At 34.5% G+C, this 17,067-nt stretch overlaps 1 protein-coding gene across 3 annotated transcripts in view; it reads right to left on the bottom strand.

Moving 5' to 3' along the window:
* Positions 1–17,067, bottom strand: part of RUNX2 (RUNX family transcription factor 2) — a 459,712-nt gene that overhangs the window by 266,891 nt on the left and 175,754 nt on the right. For all 3 annotated transcript variants that reach the window (XM_074237075.1, XM_074237073.1, XM_074237074.1), the window contains one exon: positions 6,117–6,290. In XM_074237075.1, the coding sequence (XP_074093176.1) occupies positions 6,117–6,290 (174 nt within the window). The remainder of the gene's footprint in view (positions 1–6,116; positions 6,291–17,067) is intronic.

Genomic DNA, 17,067 nt, shown 5'->3' with positions numbered 1-17,067 from the left:
GGTTTCCTTTGAAATGCTATATATTTCCTTTTATGCACCTAAAAATATTATTCTGAGAAGGGTTCCATAGGCTTCAACAGACATGGATCCCTGGGGCACCAAAAAAATCCTTAAGGATTTTTCCTTCCTACCCAAAGATTACACTCTATCAATTCACATACCCTTTTAATCTTCCCCCTCCCACAGACAGCAGCAAACTAACCTGACTATTCCAGGATCTCAACAAAGAAGAATTAGTTTTTTTCTTTAAACTTTGGAGAGGTAGTACAGTAGTAGCAAGGAAAAGGAGAGGAAAAAAAGTTTTAAACAATCTGCTTTTTGAGTGCTGTGATTTCAGTTCCTAAAGTCATTGGACTACCCATAGATGGCCAGCACACTGCCTGCTTTCCAGCTACATTCTGCTTCCTATTGCAACAGAGCTGAGATTCTCCTATCTCTCCTACTGACCATGACCCTGGCTCTCCCAAAGATACTAATCCTCTTACTGGATTCATTTACCACCACCACCCCAACTTTTTTCCCCATTAAAGAATCGTGTGATCACTTCTCACATGAATAGGACAGTAATTTGAGATACAAGTAGTTCAGCAGGGCTTTCCCATTTCTGAAAAGATTAAGCTCATAAATGTTACCATGCAATCCCAGCAGACCCAGTTCCACACATACAGGGTCTAATGGAATGTTCTTCTCTAGACACTCCTTGCACAAGACACTCCTATCTCCCAACTCCAAACATTTTCATTGGCTGTTCTCCAAGCCTGGAATTCTCTCCTTCCTCATTGTTATCTCCTGGTTTCCTTCAAGTTCCAGTTAAAGTTACATCTTCAACAAGGTACCTTACCTGATCTCCTTTCTATCTCTATCTTGTTTCAATGTAGTTATTTGCCTGTTGTCTCCCCCATAAGACTATGAGTTTCTTGAAAGCAGGGATTGTATTTGCTTTCTTGATATCCCTACTGCTGAGGCAGTGGCTGGCAAATTGTAGGTGTTTAATAAATATTTGCTGAAAACTTGACTTTACAGAGGTCCTATGGACCTTGAGAAGAATCATGCTTGTCCACAAACTTTGGGATTAGTCCAAGAACACACAGATGGGATTCTGCTACCTCTTTAAGTCAGTCTTGATAAAATGACTTAGCTTAGAGGCTGCCTAGGAGGTTGTTTTAAAAAAGCCTCCTTCAAAGTGTCACATTAAATATTAGTTTTGTGTTAATATATTTTACCTCTGCTATTGCATTTTAAGATTTTATTAAGATATTCCAATGCAACCTCATGAATCAGAGCTGATATCCTGAGGAAGGAAAAATAAAATCTTCTTAAAAGTCTCCCACCTGGGAGAGGAAAGAGAGGGAGGCCCTCAGACATGCTACTCGGAGTGTCTCTTGGATAGTGAAGATGGTAGGCTCAGTGGAGTATATGTCATTGATATGGAATAATTTGCCTGTGTACTTAAGGGATGACTTTCCAGATTATGGACAACTGGAGAGATGATACCTTATTCAATTCTAGAAGTAAAAGGACTCTTAGAGCTCTGAGGAAGGACTCCTTTATACTCATGACAGGAGTAAAACTCAAAAGGAAAAGTCAGTGCATAAGCTCAAAAAACTCATGGCTGCAGGCTCATTACTTCAATAGGATATAGGGCTCAGGGTGAATTACTATACCCTATATCTCTCAGACTATACATATATATATATATATATATATATATATATATATATATATTTACCATTTATACATAGTTACCATCATATTAAAATAAACATCAAGGACAACTTCCATATAAACAAGTAAATAGACAAGAGAGACAGGGAGATGATGGATAGAGGCACACATAATCAATATAATAATGGATATATTTATCTATCTGGATATCTATTGTCATCACATAGTAAGTGTATATGTTTATTTGTGCATATATAGTTAGTTATATATGTTATATGTGAATAGGGACTGGACCTGAGATTTTATTGGTAGAGGGAATTCCTGGCATTTTTTTCCTGCAGCTTATAGCCTTACTGTATTGTGTAGGGTATTGACTTGCCCAGATCACACTACTTTTGTGTTAGAGTTGGGACTTGAACCCAAGTCTTCCTGGTTCTGAGGTGAGCTTTCTATATGCTTTGCTGCCCTACCTCTATATTTATATAAATTCACGAATATTTTGGCACCATATGGTAAAACTACCTCCTTAGCCACCACCTTCACACCCCAAGGTGGCTGACTGAAAAACAGAGAAAATAGTTTCAAGCAGGAGAGACCACAGATACAGTAAATGTATTGCAAGGAACAAACATACGTTAAGCATCTTGAGAGCGGAGTTGGGAGAGATTTTAAAAAAAATTAAATAAGGCATGATCTTTGCCCTAGGGGAGATTAATCTAATGGGAAATAGGAACAATGCCTACAAGTTGTTATTATATAAAAGAATACATGATAAGGTTAGAATAGATCTTTTTCCCCTGGTTCTTCCAGTTTTTTAATATTAAGTTTGTGGAAATTTTGTAGTTACTTATTAATCATTCAATCTTAAGTGTCATTCATATGACATGTACTGTGTGAGGTGTTATCTATTCAAAGTCAAAAATCAAACAATCCCTGGCCTTGTCTGTGGCACATGTTGTTTTCACAACTCAAATAGAATGTAGGCTGCTTGTGGGGAGAAAGACTGTTTTGTTCTTGTCTTTGTGTAGCCAGGTTCTAGCACACTGCTTGGAATACAATGGCTCCAAAATAAATAAATAAACAAACAAACAAACAAATAAATAAATAAATGACAGAAGTTTGGGCTAAGTGTTCTTGGTGAGAAAATATTGTGAAAGTATTCTCTTTATTGGATGGTGAAATGGAAACATAACTTGGACTAGAAGTGAAATTAGACTTGTGTGCCACTCCTGTTTTTATATTAATTAACTATTCAGTCATGGGACTGAAAACAAGTCATTTAATTTCTTTGACCTGTTTCCTCATCTCTAAAATGAAGGAGATAAGCTGGGTAAGAAGTTTCTCAAAAAGTGCATCTTGAAGAGAACCCCAGCAGATGTTAAGTCAAGTTTCTATTGTCATACCCTTCTCTCCATGGAGGGCTGATATTTCCAGCATAGAGGGGAATGTAGCCTTCAATGGTTTCATTGATTTCAAGGACTTTCATTTATTTTTGTCTCCCAAATTCAGTTCACTTCCATCCCAAGAAAATTAAAAGGAGCACTTCCTCACAAAAGGGTCTTTGGTGTGTTAAGAAAGTCTATGATTTTTTTAAATTTCTAATTATGAATACAAAATTTCCCTAATCCACAATTCTTAATTATGAGTAGTGTTACCCTGGGTAAGTCACTGCATCTCATTTTGCTCATATGTAAAATGAGGATTATAAATCACACAGGATTATTGTGCGAATGAAATGAAATAATGCTCATCAAATGTTTTATAAACTTTAATGTACCATATAAGCAACAGTAGTTATTAAGACAGAGCTACTATCAGTCAAAAATAACTTGGTTTCTAATTATTGTATTTGACCACATATGGTGTTTTATTTGGGTTTGAATGACAAGTGTCTAAAATGTAAAAAAAAATTACTATACTGATGATGATGATACAGATAAAAAGCAGAAGAAATTAAAACAGTATAGAAAAAGGATAGTGTATATGTATTCCTGATATCATCTCTGCTGTATTTGTCCTGAGGACACTTTTAGTGAGCCTTGAGAAGATAAGCTTACATCTTGAGGATAATGGTGCTTGTCCTTTATTCTCAAAGAAGACCATGACAATGGGAGGTTATCCATGGCAAGCATGTGAATTGGAATGAGTGAGCAGGTGCTTTGCTGTCACCAACCTCACTTTTCCCAAGTCATCTGGGTCTGGGCCAGAAATGAATCAGGATGACTGAAGATAGCCCTGGATGCAAGGCAATCAAGGTTAAATGACTTGCCCAAGGTCACAGTGTCTGAGCTGGATTTGAACTCAGGTCCTCCTGATTCTAGCACTGGTGCTCTATCTACTACAGCATCTAGCTGCCTAGCTTTTATCTCACTGCTTTAGCAAAATTAGCATCTTTACAAAAATTAGCATCTTTGTTCATCTATGTTCATCTATTATTATCTTTATTCATCCACAGAATTCTAAATATAACAGAATAAAAGCAGGATAAGAATTTGTCCAGTACCATTTTTATCTGAACATCATCAAACAAATGAGAAGAGTAATTTTAACATTAATAATAATTATTACTAACAACAACAACAACAACAACAACAAAGGACAAGCTGCTAAATCAAGCAATTATTATTTAATGCACAAAATCCCTTCAATACTTTTATGCACTAAATTTAATATATATATAGACATATGTTGCACATATCTTTCTCTGTGATTAAAGTACAAAATATATAGCAATAAGGGAGGACAAAGTAATAGCCTAATTAAGCAGGATTCCATTTATTCTTGTTGATATCTTATTGCCAACATTTGAACTAAAGTCTTCCACCTCCTTCAAAATCTGCCTTGTATATAATTGAAAACATTTGAATTTCACAAGTGAACAAAAATTTCATGCTTAAATTTTTCAGGGGTTATATAAAACTATATGTATAAAAAATAAAAATATTAACAAAAACTTTTTTCAAAAATTTTCAGCAAGAACAAATGTTTATTCAATTATTATTCTGATATATTAATGGCTAAATAGAGGCCCATGGGTTTTCCTAGATTATCACTCAAATATATAACTTGCTAGTACCAATCTATGAACATGTTCATTATTTTTTCCCTTCCCAAACTTCAACCTTTCTATTATTTAGCTGATATATATGCATATACATACTACACATGTATGCATGATTAATATGCATATCAAACATTATATATATATATATATGCTCATATGGATATACAAAATTCATACTATATATTTCAATAGATTAAATCTACATTGAGCCTTTTTAATTACTCTGCCTATGATTACATGACATGGAACTTATAAATGAACTTAATGTAAGTAAATATCTAAAAAATGTGAAAGATATTTACCTAGCAGAGACAAGACATGAAATTATTAGATAAAGAAAATCTATTATATTTGAGACCTTTAAAGAATTTTATGGTCAGATAACCAGCTACTAGAAATGGTTCTTACTTTATATATATCATAATTATATGATGATGATGATGATGATGATTACAAGGCCCTATTTAGGTTATTTTATACATTATAAAAATATATAATATATATTTATATGTTTATTTGGTATACTATTTATGATATATATGGTATATAAGCTTATCATGACATAATAATAGATAAAATTATGATGTGATTATGATTATTCATGAATTCTAGGCACAAAATGTCCATGATCATTAACACATAATCTTGTTGTCAAAGTATGTCAATGAAAAAAGATTTGGCATTAAAAAAGATGGGGGAGGATGATAGAAAAACTTGGAGACCATAATGTGTCAAATGATAAATATTAGTCTGTAGCGCAGCACAGTTATTCATTCTTTTTAAAGCAAATAGAATACTAGAATGTATAAACAGAACTATAGCATGCAGATCTTAAGCTAAATATGAATCAGTGGTTAATTCTATCTGCCCAATCAACCAGGCAATAACCTTGTATTAAAGCTACCAAAGAAAGGTTCCTGTTAGCCCTTAGGCAATTTAACAAGCAGATCTCATTGAATGGTTAAACATTTGCATGAAATGTAAGCTGAAACCTGAACTAGTAAAACTGATTTCCTACATTCCTTGCATAAAATAAAGACATTTATAGAATAAACATTTTTCCCAAGTATGTATTTACTGTCATTCTACCATACTGTGAAGATTTGTATTACTATAGTGTAAGATATCATTTAGTACTTCACCAAACCCAAATCAGCTATATAGTGGTATTTCCTGGTAACACACAAACATGCACACACACACACACACACACTTTATTACTATTACCAAGTCTTGGTATTAATCTTCAGAATAACAATCTATTTAATATCTCTAGAAACTTTGCTTTGTGAATTTATCTTATTTGGAAGACCCATTTCCCCAAGTCTACTGTTTACTGCCCCATGCCTGCCATTTTCTAAGCAAGTCAAAACTGATTCTTTCTTACCTGTTATCTGACTCTGTCCTTGTGGATTAAAAGGACTTGGTGCAGAGTTCAGGGAGGGCCGTTGGTTCTGAGTCGGGACACCTACTCTCATACCAGGATGAGGAATGCGCCCTAAATCACTGAGGCGTTCAGAGAACAAACTAGGTTTAGAGTCATCAAGCTTCTGTCTGTGTCCTGGAAACAGCAAATCATAAAATAAAAGTAGTATTAATATAGCTGAACAATTGATCATGCCAAATAGATATGTTCTATATAAATATGAATGTTTAAGAAGTACTAATACTGATATTTTTATATTTATGTCATTATATAGGGACTCTGATCTAAAATTAGTTTATAAGCATTGTGTTACATCTCACTATTCCTAATCCATTGATGAATAAATGAAGGGAAATTGATTTCCCTAAGTCACACAGTTTATTCAACAGTAGAAATGCTAATAATAACTTTCTTGCTTAATTAAGTACTTCATGAATGAGACCACATTCTCCCCTCACTGAAAGGGCCAGAAATAAGATTTGTAAATGTTCAGGGTTTTTTTCCCCCTAAACTGTGTTTTTGTCTGTCTTTTCTTATTGTAGCTGTAGTTTTTATAGAAAAGAGGAAATGAAACTGAGGTCCCATAGGTTCTCTCTATATGAAAAACCATATCCACAGTAGGGATAAGAATAGTAGCATGAAGGAGACCAGGACAGGGTGGTTGTGACCACAGAATCAAAAAACATTTTTAAAGAGAAAGGTTGCATTAATTTTTTTATGTTACCTTTCCCATCACTATAAGAAATCTTTTCCAAAAGACTGAAACACAAAACTGGAGCTCTTTCAAGAGGAAAATATAGACATTTCATCAGACCATGAATTTAGAGCTTGAAGGGACCTTCAAAACATAAAAATCTAACATTTTCATTCTACAGATGAGGAAATAGAGACCTGGAGGACTTAAGTGATTTGCTCAAGACCACACAGAGAGTCAGTGGCAGAACTAGAACTTAAGTCCATATCCTCTGACTCTATCCAGTGTTCTTTCCATTGTACCACCAAGCAAGGAACCCTGGAGGTCTCAAGAGGAATCTCTACTCTCTGATATGTTTTATGCTAAAATTAGGTGATATCTTACAAGATAATGAAATGGAATTTTTTTTTTACTTTTTTAAAATCCCAGCTAAAATTCCACTTTCTACAAGAAGATTTTCTCAATTCTCCTTGATGCTGTTGCCTTTCCCCTGTTGATTGTCACTAACTTATCATTTATAGCTGTTTGCATGTCATCTCCACCATCAGACTATGAGCTCCTTAAAAGTAGGGCCTGTGTTCATTGCCTTTCTCTGTATCCACAACTCTTAGAACAGTGCCTGAGACATTGCAGGTGATGAATAAATGCTTATTGACTTTGTTTCACATGCAATGTCCACACTGAGTTATGTCATGTCTAAGAAAAAATAACTAGCAAATATATTGTAGCAAATATATGAATGAGAAAATTCATGTGTTTAGGTGTGTGTGTGTGTGTGTGTGTGTGTGTGTGTGTGTGTGTGTGTGTGTGTTTCCATCTCTCTAGTTGTCTATCTAAGCTGTATAAGACCCAAGAGAGCTTTGGTGGCATGTAAATTAACAAATCCATCAAACCTGAAAAAGGACACAGATCAGGCTTAGAGAAGACTCCAAGGATGAGCTTTGAACAACTATAGTATAGAAAACAGAAAGGAGTCCTTGAAACCACAAGCTTAATATGAGTCCATTGTATGTCCTGCTGTTTAAAAGACAAGTAGGATGTTTGGATATATAAATAGAAGTATGTCATGCAATCCTCCCACAGGAGTCTGCACTGGGGAGACCTGTACTAGGAAATAATGTCCAGTCCAAACTGGACTGTGGACTGGGGCCCCAACAATGTTTTCAGTAAAATATGAAGAATTTGAAAAGGGTTCAAATGAGAGCAAACAAACAGATTAAAGGATTAGAAATTTATTCTATGAAGGAAAGCTAAAGAAGTTTAATAATTTGCCTCAAGGGAAGGAAGTTTTGTTAAAGGGGGGGATTAATTTGCCTCTAGGCACAGACAGAAATAATGTCCAGTAGATGGTAGCTAGCAGTGACTACATTCCACCGACACTGAGTACAGCAAGAGAGAGATGGTTAAAACCCTATTAAGACAGAATTAAGTTGAACATTTGAATTTCCCAACTATAAGTTGTCTCCAGAAGACAAATTCCTTATTTTATTTGCCCCAAAATGTCTTTTCCTGTCTCCTTATTCATTGACTACACAGCCCAAAGAAAACAGACAGGAAGCCAAGACACAGTAACATGAGTGTAGCTGTCTCCATAGTCAAGCTTGTTCCAACGAGGTCCATTAGCTGAAATGTGCCCCGCCACCCACTTCCTGTCAGTACAAGCTTGAAGCGTCTGGTAAAGCACCAGTATTGAACCTGAAAGAACCCAGGACCCAGGGAAATTCAAATTCAAACAGGTGAGAGGTTTTTTCCTGACTTTTTTATCCCTTTCTTCAATTTTCATATAAATCTCAGATCCGATATCAAGAAACTATCCAGATCAATTCCTTGCCTTTTAAACCTCATTTTTATAGATGAAATACCTCAAGCACCAAAAGGATACACGATTTATTCAGGATTAGGACTAATGACTTTAGTCAATTTTTTCCTGGTACAGTTCTCCTTCCATTATGCTTCTTGGAATTGAGCATCCTATCTCCCACCAATTTCCTCTTATATCTCTTTCAGGAGATGGAAATCATTTATGACAATACTACAGAAGTAGTTACCTCAAGCTCTGAGTATGCAAAATATGCAGGACAAGTTTTCCTTGTAAAGTTAAGTTCTCCTAAAATAAAAGGATTCTCTTGTAACTGAGTTGACCAAGTGTCTTCAAAATCCTTAACTAAAATGCCTTGTTGAACCCATTTGGACCATTGAGTTATTATACCACTGCCATAGTATTATATATTGTTTCTTTAGGAAAGAGATTATATCTTATTTATCTTTGAATCTTCCTCAGTTTGTAGGATATGTAGCAAATAGTCAATATGTAATAAATAGTTCTGAAATGTTTATGTTCCTCCAAAATCAGTATTATTGATAAGGGGTTGACACAGCTTAAGGACTGTAGCACTTGTTTAATAATAATAAAATATCTGTAGATTCTCTTCAGGAATTGCCAAGGATATTTCTACTCAACTGTAAATTCCATGAAGAGAGGTAGAGATTCTAACTTAATTATCTTTGCTATCTCCAATAGTATCTGGAATGGTGTGGAAAGTACAGTGTGACAACTTAATAAAAGTCAAAATGAAATAAGGACTGATTAGAGACTGAGGAAAAATGTTGATCTTTCAGAGTCTCTTTTCTGCCTCATGATTTTATGTGAAAATAAAGCCATGAGTCTATAAGCAGCATAATAAACTTTGTCTTTCCTTCTATAACCATTTCATTGGTTCAGCCAGGTAGGTCTGTAAGTAGTGAAATCAGTGCACTGGCCTGGAAACATATTTATGTTTTCTTTTAACCTAATACTGCAGGAAAGAGTACAAGAAAGACTTAAGGACTGGGCGAGGCACAGTGGAAATTTTGAGAACAGGTGAAAATTTAAAAACCTAAAAGATCTTTTAGAAATTATTTTTCCAGGCTTTGTTACCAAATCTTTCCAGACACCACTGAGCAGCTGCAGGAACATACATTTCTTTTTTAGAGAACAGAAAAAATAAAAATAAAAATCAAGCAGCCTGTCCCCTTCCTAACCCTGTATAATTGTGTTACAAGAAGGAGCCAAAGTAGGATAGGTGTCTCATCTTTCATCCATGACAAAATAAAACCTCTAACACCAAACCACATTAAGAGTAGTACAGCCAGCAGGATAAGATGTGCTTATATATTGGGCGGCCAAAGAGTTTCCCTGGAGAACTAGAACCATGATTATAAAAGGCCAGTTTATTTGAATCTAGAGATGGTACACTCTACCATATCGTCAGACCTAAAGAACACATTCAGGCACTAAAAGAGAATAAATTCCAAACAGAAGTGAAAGAGGAATAAAGAAAAACTGCTATATATTTGAAGCTTTTAATATTCAAATTGTCTTTCATCTTGATACTGATATCTGTCTTGAAAGAAAAATTTCCTAGTCCTTAAGACAGACAAAAGTTAGCATTCTATCTCAAGCATTCTATTATCTTTTTTAAACCTTGCTTTCTTCCTCCTCTTCCTTAATTCAGTATTTTTAGGTGAGAGACACTCTCTTTATAGACAGACTCATTAGGGAATAGAAGTGCATTCTAGTAAATTTTGTTAATGCAGAACTTTCTCTGAGCTCAAAAGTTAAATGTGTTCATCATAAAAATATCTGTTCATCATAAAAGTCAGAGCTATTTAGGGATCTGATCCCAGGTCTCTGACTCTCAAATCAGTGCTCCTTCCACTGGGCCAACCTATGACTTTTAACATGTGGCTCATATGGTTCATGGTTCATTTATTTATGTCAGAAAAGTCCTATTGGATGAAATAACATTTAATAGCACATTTAAAATAAGGGATAACTGGACTGGGGGAGAGGTTGAGAGTTTTAGAAAAAAAGATTTTTTTTTTCCTTCAAAAGCTGAACATGTTTGACTGAATGTGACTTTTGTTACTTGCCAGCCTCCCACCCCCCAAAAAAAGCTTTATCAAAAGGTCATTGCAGTCACATATTCATAAGGATGAGAGAAGGGACTCATAAGTAGCTGTCAAGTCTGTTTAAGGGATACTGAATATAGGATCAGTTATCAAAGTCTGCCCTGCCCAGCTCCTTCCAAACAACTCTGAGAACTAGAGATTTTCAAAACAAGCCAATTTGTTTCAGGAGAGGGCAGTTCAGGTTGCTAGCCAGTCCTCTTCAAACTCTCAGTGCCTGCCATCTAATTTTGTAATATATTTATCATATAAATACAGCAGCAATACAATAATAAACAAAGAGTACAACCAATCCAATTCAAAACGAATGTATTAAGTACAAGGAATTGTGCTTACTGCTAGAGATGCAAAAACAAAATTTAAAGCAATTCTTGTACTCAGATTACATTTTGGAGAGGAATAAAACTTTGAAAGATAAGGAAGTATGAAATTATTGGAAAATGAGTTAACACATATGACAGTGCTTCTTTTTTCTAGGATCTGTAAAATACCACACACAGATAAATATATACACAGAAACATATGTATATTTACAATATACACATAAGTGCCAGTTATCTTCTTGTGATAAAATTACCTCATGAGCATAAAAGAGGGATATCATTGGGGGTACCATGTTTATACACATATATATTATATAATATACATATATGTCCATTATACAATTACCTATTGTCATATAACACACACACACACACACACACACACACACACACACACACATATATATATATATGTACATGTGTTGCTGCATTTCAGTGTTATTGGTTTCCTTTGTGGTCTTCTGTATTTTGTTTTCTGTATTTAGAAATATTATTCTGGGAAGGGGTTCATATGGTCCACCAGACTGTCAAAGGTATTTATGGCACACAAAAAAGTTAGACTTTTTCTAATCCAAGATCCCCAAAGCAGGAGGCTTCCTACAAACTTATAGGAAAGTCAAATGAGCTGCAACTTCAAGGTAGATAAGAAAAGGTTCTAAGGGAACGAAGAGAGGAGGGAATAAATAAAGAAAAACTAGATGCCTTGACTAAACTAACTGGGTCAACAAATGAAAATCTTAGCAATTTATCTCATGATCTTAGTGAGTCTCACTACAAATATATAGAAGCAACATGGCAAGAAAATATTAGTCAGAGCCCGCATCACCATATTGACAAGAAACTGAAAACAAACCATCTTTCTAAAAGTACAATCATGGAATTCTCAATTCACCCTAGTACAAGCAGATTCCATTCTACTGACTTTAAAGGTATTGTTGTTCAAGAAATTTCTTTTTAAAAATGTTGTCTTATTATGTAATTCTGCTATATCTCATACTTTATATTTCTTCCCTAAGGATATGATTTCTCTCTTGTCACATTTAACTTAGATTAATGCATACCATGGAAACAATGAAAAGACTAACAAACCACCTTCTGTGGGGGTGTGGGGAGGGAAGCAAGATTAGGAGGAAAACTGTAAAATTCAAAATAAATAAAATCTTATAAAAAGAAATTTCTTTTTACAAATGGTATTTTAGAACTTGTTTTAATATATGTCAGTCATTATTGAACTCTTTTATAATCCCGAGGTAAATTTTTTATCACGAGTAGGCAATTCCATAAAAATCAAATGTATGAACAACTATCATAATTAGGAAAACAATTTACTAACTGATCTTGGTGACCTAAACAAGATAACAATATTCAGTTTTATATTCATTAATCTTGGACAGTGTGAGGCACCATGTAAGGTACAAGGGATAGATACAAGAATGGACAATGCTCTAATAAAAAGAAAAAAGAGAGAAATAATGCTTATGATGTCTGGGGAGAGGAGAACAGAAGGGAAGAAAGATAAAAACAGATGGGAGAGGGCTAGAAAGGGAGAGAGAAAGAAGGATGGAAAGAGAGAAATGGGCAAAAATTTAATCTAGGCAGAGAAATCTGAGGAGAGAATAATCACTTTCCTCTGGTATGGTCAAGGGGCATCAAGGTTATTACAAGACAAGTTGATGTTAAATGATCCAGTAAAGGCATCATTCTTCATTCGACATAAAATCTCATATTGCTTCCATAAAACCCAAGCCAAGCTGGACATATGGATGTCTGTCCTATAAAGACCTTTTTTCTTCCCCTTAGTAGTATTCTCTATAAGTTTTGTCCTTGGCAGCCCAGCAAGCATCTCCCTAAGTCAAGCCTTCATAATAATGTTTGTCCTTCATTTTTGAAGAAGATCACAACATCAGGAAGGGGTTTCCATGACAAGCACATGAAGTGGATTTGAGTGAGGGGGTATTGTACTATGTCACCAGCCTCACTTTTTCCTCTGGAACCATCTGGGTTCAGTGGCCAGATAAGAATTAGGAAGGCTGGAGATGGCCCAGATGTGAGGTGATCACTTGCCCAAGGTCACACTGCTAATAAGTGTCGGAGACTGAATTCGAACTCCCATCCTCCTGATTACAAAGTCAGTGCATCTAACTGCCCAAGTCAAGCCTTCAATTTGTCTATGAAAGAATAGGTATAACCTGAAGCTATTAGCAAATATCACAGCTACTAATGAAATAACAAAATATTGTTGAGAAGACAGTTCAAGGCCAAACTATTGTGCAAAAAATATATAGTTATACATGATTTTTGCTGCTGATTTTATTTTCAACTTAATTGGCAATGTAAATAGAGAAAGGAAATAGGAACTTGAATCAGAATTATAATTTATAGCATGAAGATTATAAGTAAATAAATATCCCATTCCATAGTGAATCTGAAGAAAGCAAAGAATTATCATAGCATAGTGAAAAATTGCATTTTATTTAGTTTTTGAAAAATTCTCAGCAGTTAGTACAGTGCTTGATACTTAGGAGGCACTTTATAAGGCTTTCTGAATGAACAGGGTTAAATTTGATGAGAGGATGTGGTTTGGGATCCTAGCTCTTCCACTTAATCTTTGTGTGCTATGGATAAGTCATTTACCCTGTCTGTTATAGTTTGCTCATCTGTAATACGGGTCTACACAGCCTTTAAGATTCCTCCCAAGTCTGGGTCAAGGATTTTTATTCTGCATGTATGTGTAGGTGCACATACACACATCTATTTATATACACATACATGTTTTAAAAAGTTTAATATATACCAAACATACCCTTAAATTGAGGCAAGGTATGAGTTTTAATATCTTAAGGGAATTTCCTTTTCTTTTTGGTTTGTTCTTAGGAAAGAAAGAATTTGACAGTTCGGAATCTGTACAGAATAATCATTTAGAGCAGAACATAGTTCAGATCCAAAAGCCTTTAGAGGAACACAAGTATTCAGGCTTCCACTCCAAAATTCTGACAGCTTACTATACCATCCTAGAAATGTGTTATGCCCTTTAGGAGCAAGAGAAAAGATACTATTGCAAAGGGAAGTGAAATTACGCATCTGCTTAAGTATTGTGGTAGGCAGTGAAGTGACTGACTATAATCTTAGTAATGTTTAAATTAAGTTCTAGAAATTACGGACCTGTAAATCTAGCTTCCAAAAATGAGACTACTGGGGGTGGGAGGCAATCTTCAAAAAAAAAATCAGTTTTCAAACATCTTGAATAGAAAAAGATAGCTGTACAATATCCCATGGGTACTTAATAATTATTGTTTTTAATCCCTTTTGTGATTTTTATAACCTCATAAGCAGCATGCCTTGGCAATTAGCTTATATTTTAGTAATTTTTCTTCCAGACTGGTGACGTTTCCATTTTGGGTTGTTTTGGTCCCATGATTTCATGGAAAGGCCCAGTGTGGAAACTTTTTTCAACCCATACAGAACAGAAACTGATATTCAAGTTGGAATCTTAGAGAGTTGCCTGAACATTGTCAAGGGATATACCTAGGGTCACACAGCCAGTATTTATCAGTGAAGGACTTGAAGCTAAGTCTTTTTGACTATATGGTCAACCTTTTATCATTGAGGCAATCCACTATGGCATGATTTTCAAAAATTTATGCTTATATGTGGCTTTTCTTGGAGGCAATTAGGATTAAGTGACTTGCCTAGGGTTATTAAATTAGTAAGTGTATGAGTTCAGATTTGAACTCATACCTAACAACAGGACTGATGTTCCATCTATTTTGCCACATAGTTGCCCTTATGAATGACTTTTGTTTACTGGTCAACACAAATCAATGAATAAGTACTTATTAAGTGAGAACATTATATTTAGCATTGTGGTAGAAGCTACTGGGTATAAAAGAACTATTACATGGTTGTTCTTTGCAGATAAATATCATTTATAATAAGACAAATAAGATATATACACATGATATGAGGAAAAAACAAGACAAAACTTTATAGAATAGCATCATATACTGATAATATAAAATGTCAAATCATCTTTTGGTACAAATAATTTGGTCCATGAACACCAAAAAATAAGAAGGGTGGCTTCTGAACACTTAAAAATTATTATTTAAGAAGTTATCCTAATATGGTTTTATGATCACATACAATGACTCTCTCTTTTACTTCCAAAAATACATGTAATCATGTTTCTTATATAGTATGCTAGACACATCAAGTAAAAACAGATGAAAAAAGAAGAAAATATAATCACAACAAGTATAGTGATAGGAAAAAAACAAAAATAAAAGTAAAAGTAAATTTTATCCCTGGAAATTGTCTCATCTTTTTTTTTTCAATCTTGAGTATACATCTAAAAAACTTAAACACAGATTGCAAGCTTCTTGAGGACAGGAACATAGTTTAATTTATCCTCACACCTAGAATACTGTCTGGAACTGCACCAATGAAGTTTGGTAGATTAGCTAATTTACTAAACATGAGGTACTGTTTTGTATAACCTTACAATATTTACAATATAAGTCACTTCATCTTAGCTCATGGGAGAACTTGGTATTTTCCTTATTTTGTCCATTAAAAGATGAGATGTTCCCCCCCCAAAAAAATGTCATTAGAAAACAATTTCCCACCGTGAGATTGATGAGTCTGCAATGTTCACTGGGAAAGGCTGCTGACTCATAATTCTCCTTCAGAGTATACTGCTTAGTTTAGAGCAAAATCTATTTCTGGAGTAGGTCAACAAAACTGAACTCAGAAACTCTCATCTTTTTTCTGGATCCTAAGACCTTTGATCCTTTGGAAACCAGCAGACATACCAAATGATTAGCTTACTTGACATGAAAAAGACAGACCACTATTAGTTTCAAGAACTCAGATAAGGGTGGAGATGAAAAAATGAGAATGTGCTTTTTCCTCTGGTCAGAGACATAGGAATATAAATCAATCTCTAACCATGAATACTAACAAACTGCTTCTTCTTAAGCAATACTTCAAAAGAGTCCTATATTAATAAAATTATTGATTTCTGAATATTGAGACAGAAAATAAGAGACAAATCTTCAAATGCCCCTTTTTAGTCCTATTTAACTGTCAAACACCTGAGTCTCAAAGTTCATCCAAAAAGGGGAGGGGAAATAATTTTCACCCAAGAAAGCAGGTTTGGAGACTTTCCAGTCTCTTGGGTAAATATGTAATTATGTGAAGAAAAATATAATTTTACCCAAGAGACATAATTACACAATTAAGCCAAGAACTCTGTAGAAAAAGTTGGGGTTTTTTAAAAAATAATTCATGTAGCTGAGTACTTCATTTATTCAATAGCTGCTTCTAATAATTTCTTTGGAAAATTTTTTTAATTACTGGATTTTTAATATAAAATGTACTATTTTATAATAGTGACTGAAGAATTCATTATCCCCAATTCACCAGTAGCTGTTCCACTAATATTGCTTACTACATATATTGGTAACCAGAGACCACTAAAGACCCCAAGAAAAACTTAAAATTTACTAAGGGTAAGCAACTAAAAAACAGCAACAAATAAAAATATAAATGTAGGGTTGGGAAACTTTCATCTGCTTGTAACTAGAAGCAAGTTCCATTAATTTTAGCTCTTGAATAGGAGAAGAAGGAACAACAGGCCTATTCACATCTGGGATTGACAACTTCCATGTCAGATTTTAGGCTGTGTCAAATCATAAACATCTAAGAAGAAAACTTCTGGAAAAAAGGACAGGGTTATTAAGCCATGCCAATATCAGTCACGCCTCAGGAATAACATTCTGATGATCAGATGCTTGGGTTAAATGTACTTTTCCTGAATTAATTGACTCAAAAACTTGTTTTGTTGCCCTCTAAAGAAAGAGAAAATACTTAAAGGAATTGAGAAGAATAGAAGAACAGAGGAAACTAGTGGAAAGCGAAAATCAGAAGTATAACATATGCGCAGGAC

The sequence above is a fragment of the Macrotis lagotis genome, chromosome 5 (genome assembly GCF_037893015.1).
Source record: "Macrotis lagotis isolate mMagLag1 chromosome 5, bilby.v1.9.chrom.fasta, whole genome shotgun sequence".
In the NCBI taxonomy this organism is placed as follows: Eukaryota; Metazoa; Chordata; class Mammalia; order Peramelemorphia; family Peramelidae; genus Macrotis; species Macrotis lagotis.
This window is presented reverse-complemented; position numbering and strand designations above follow the sequence as displayed.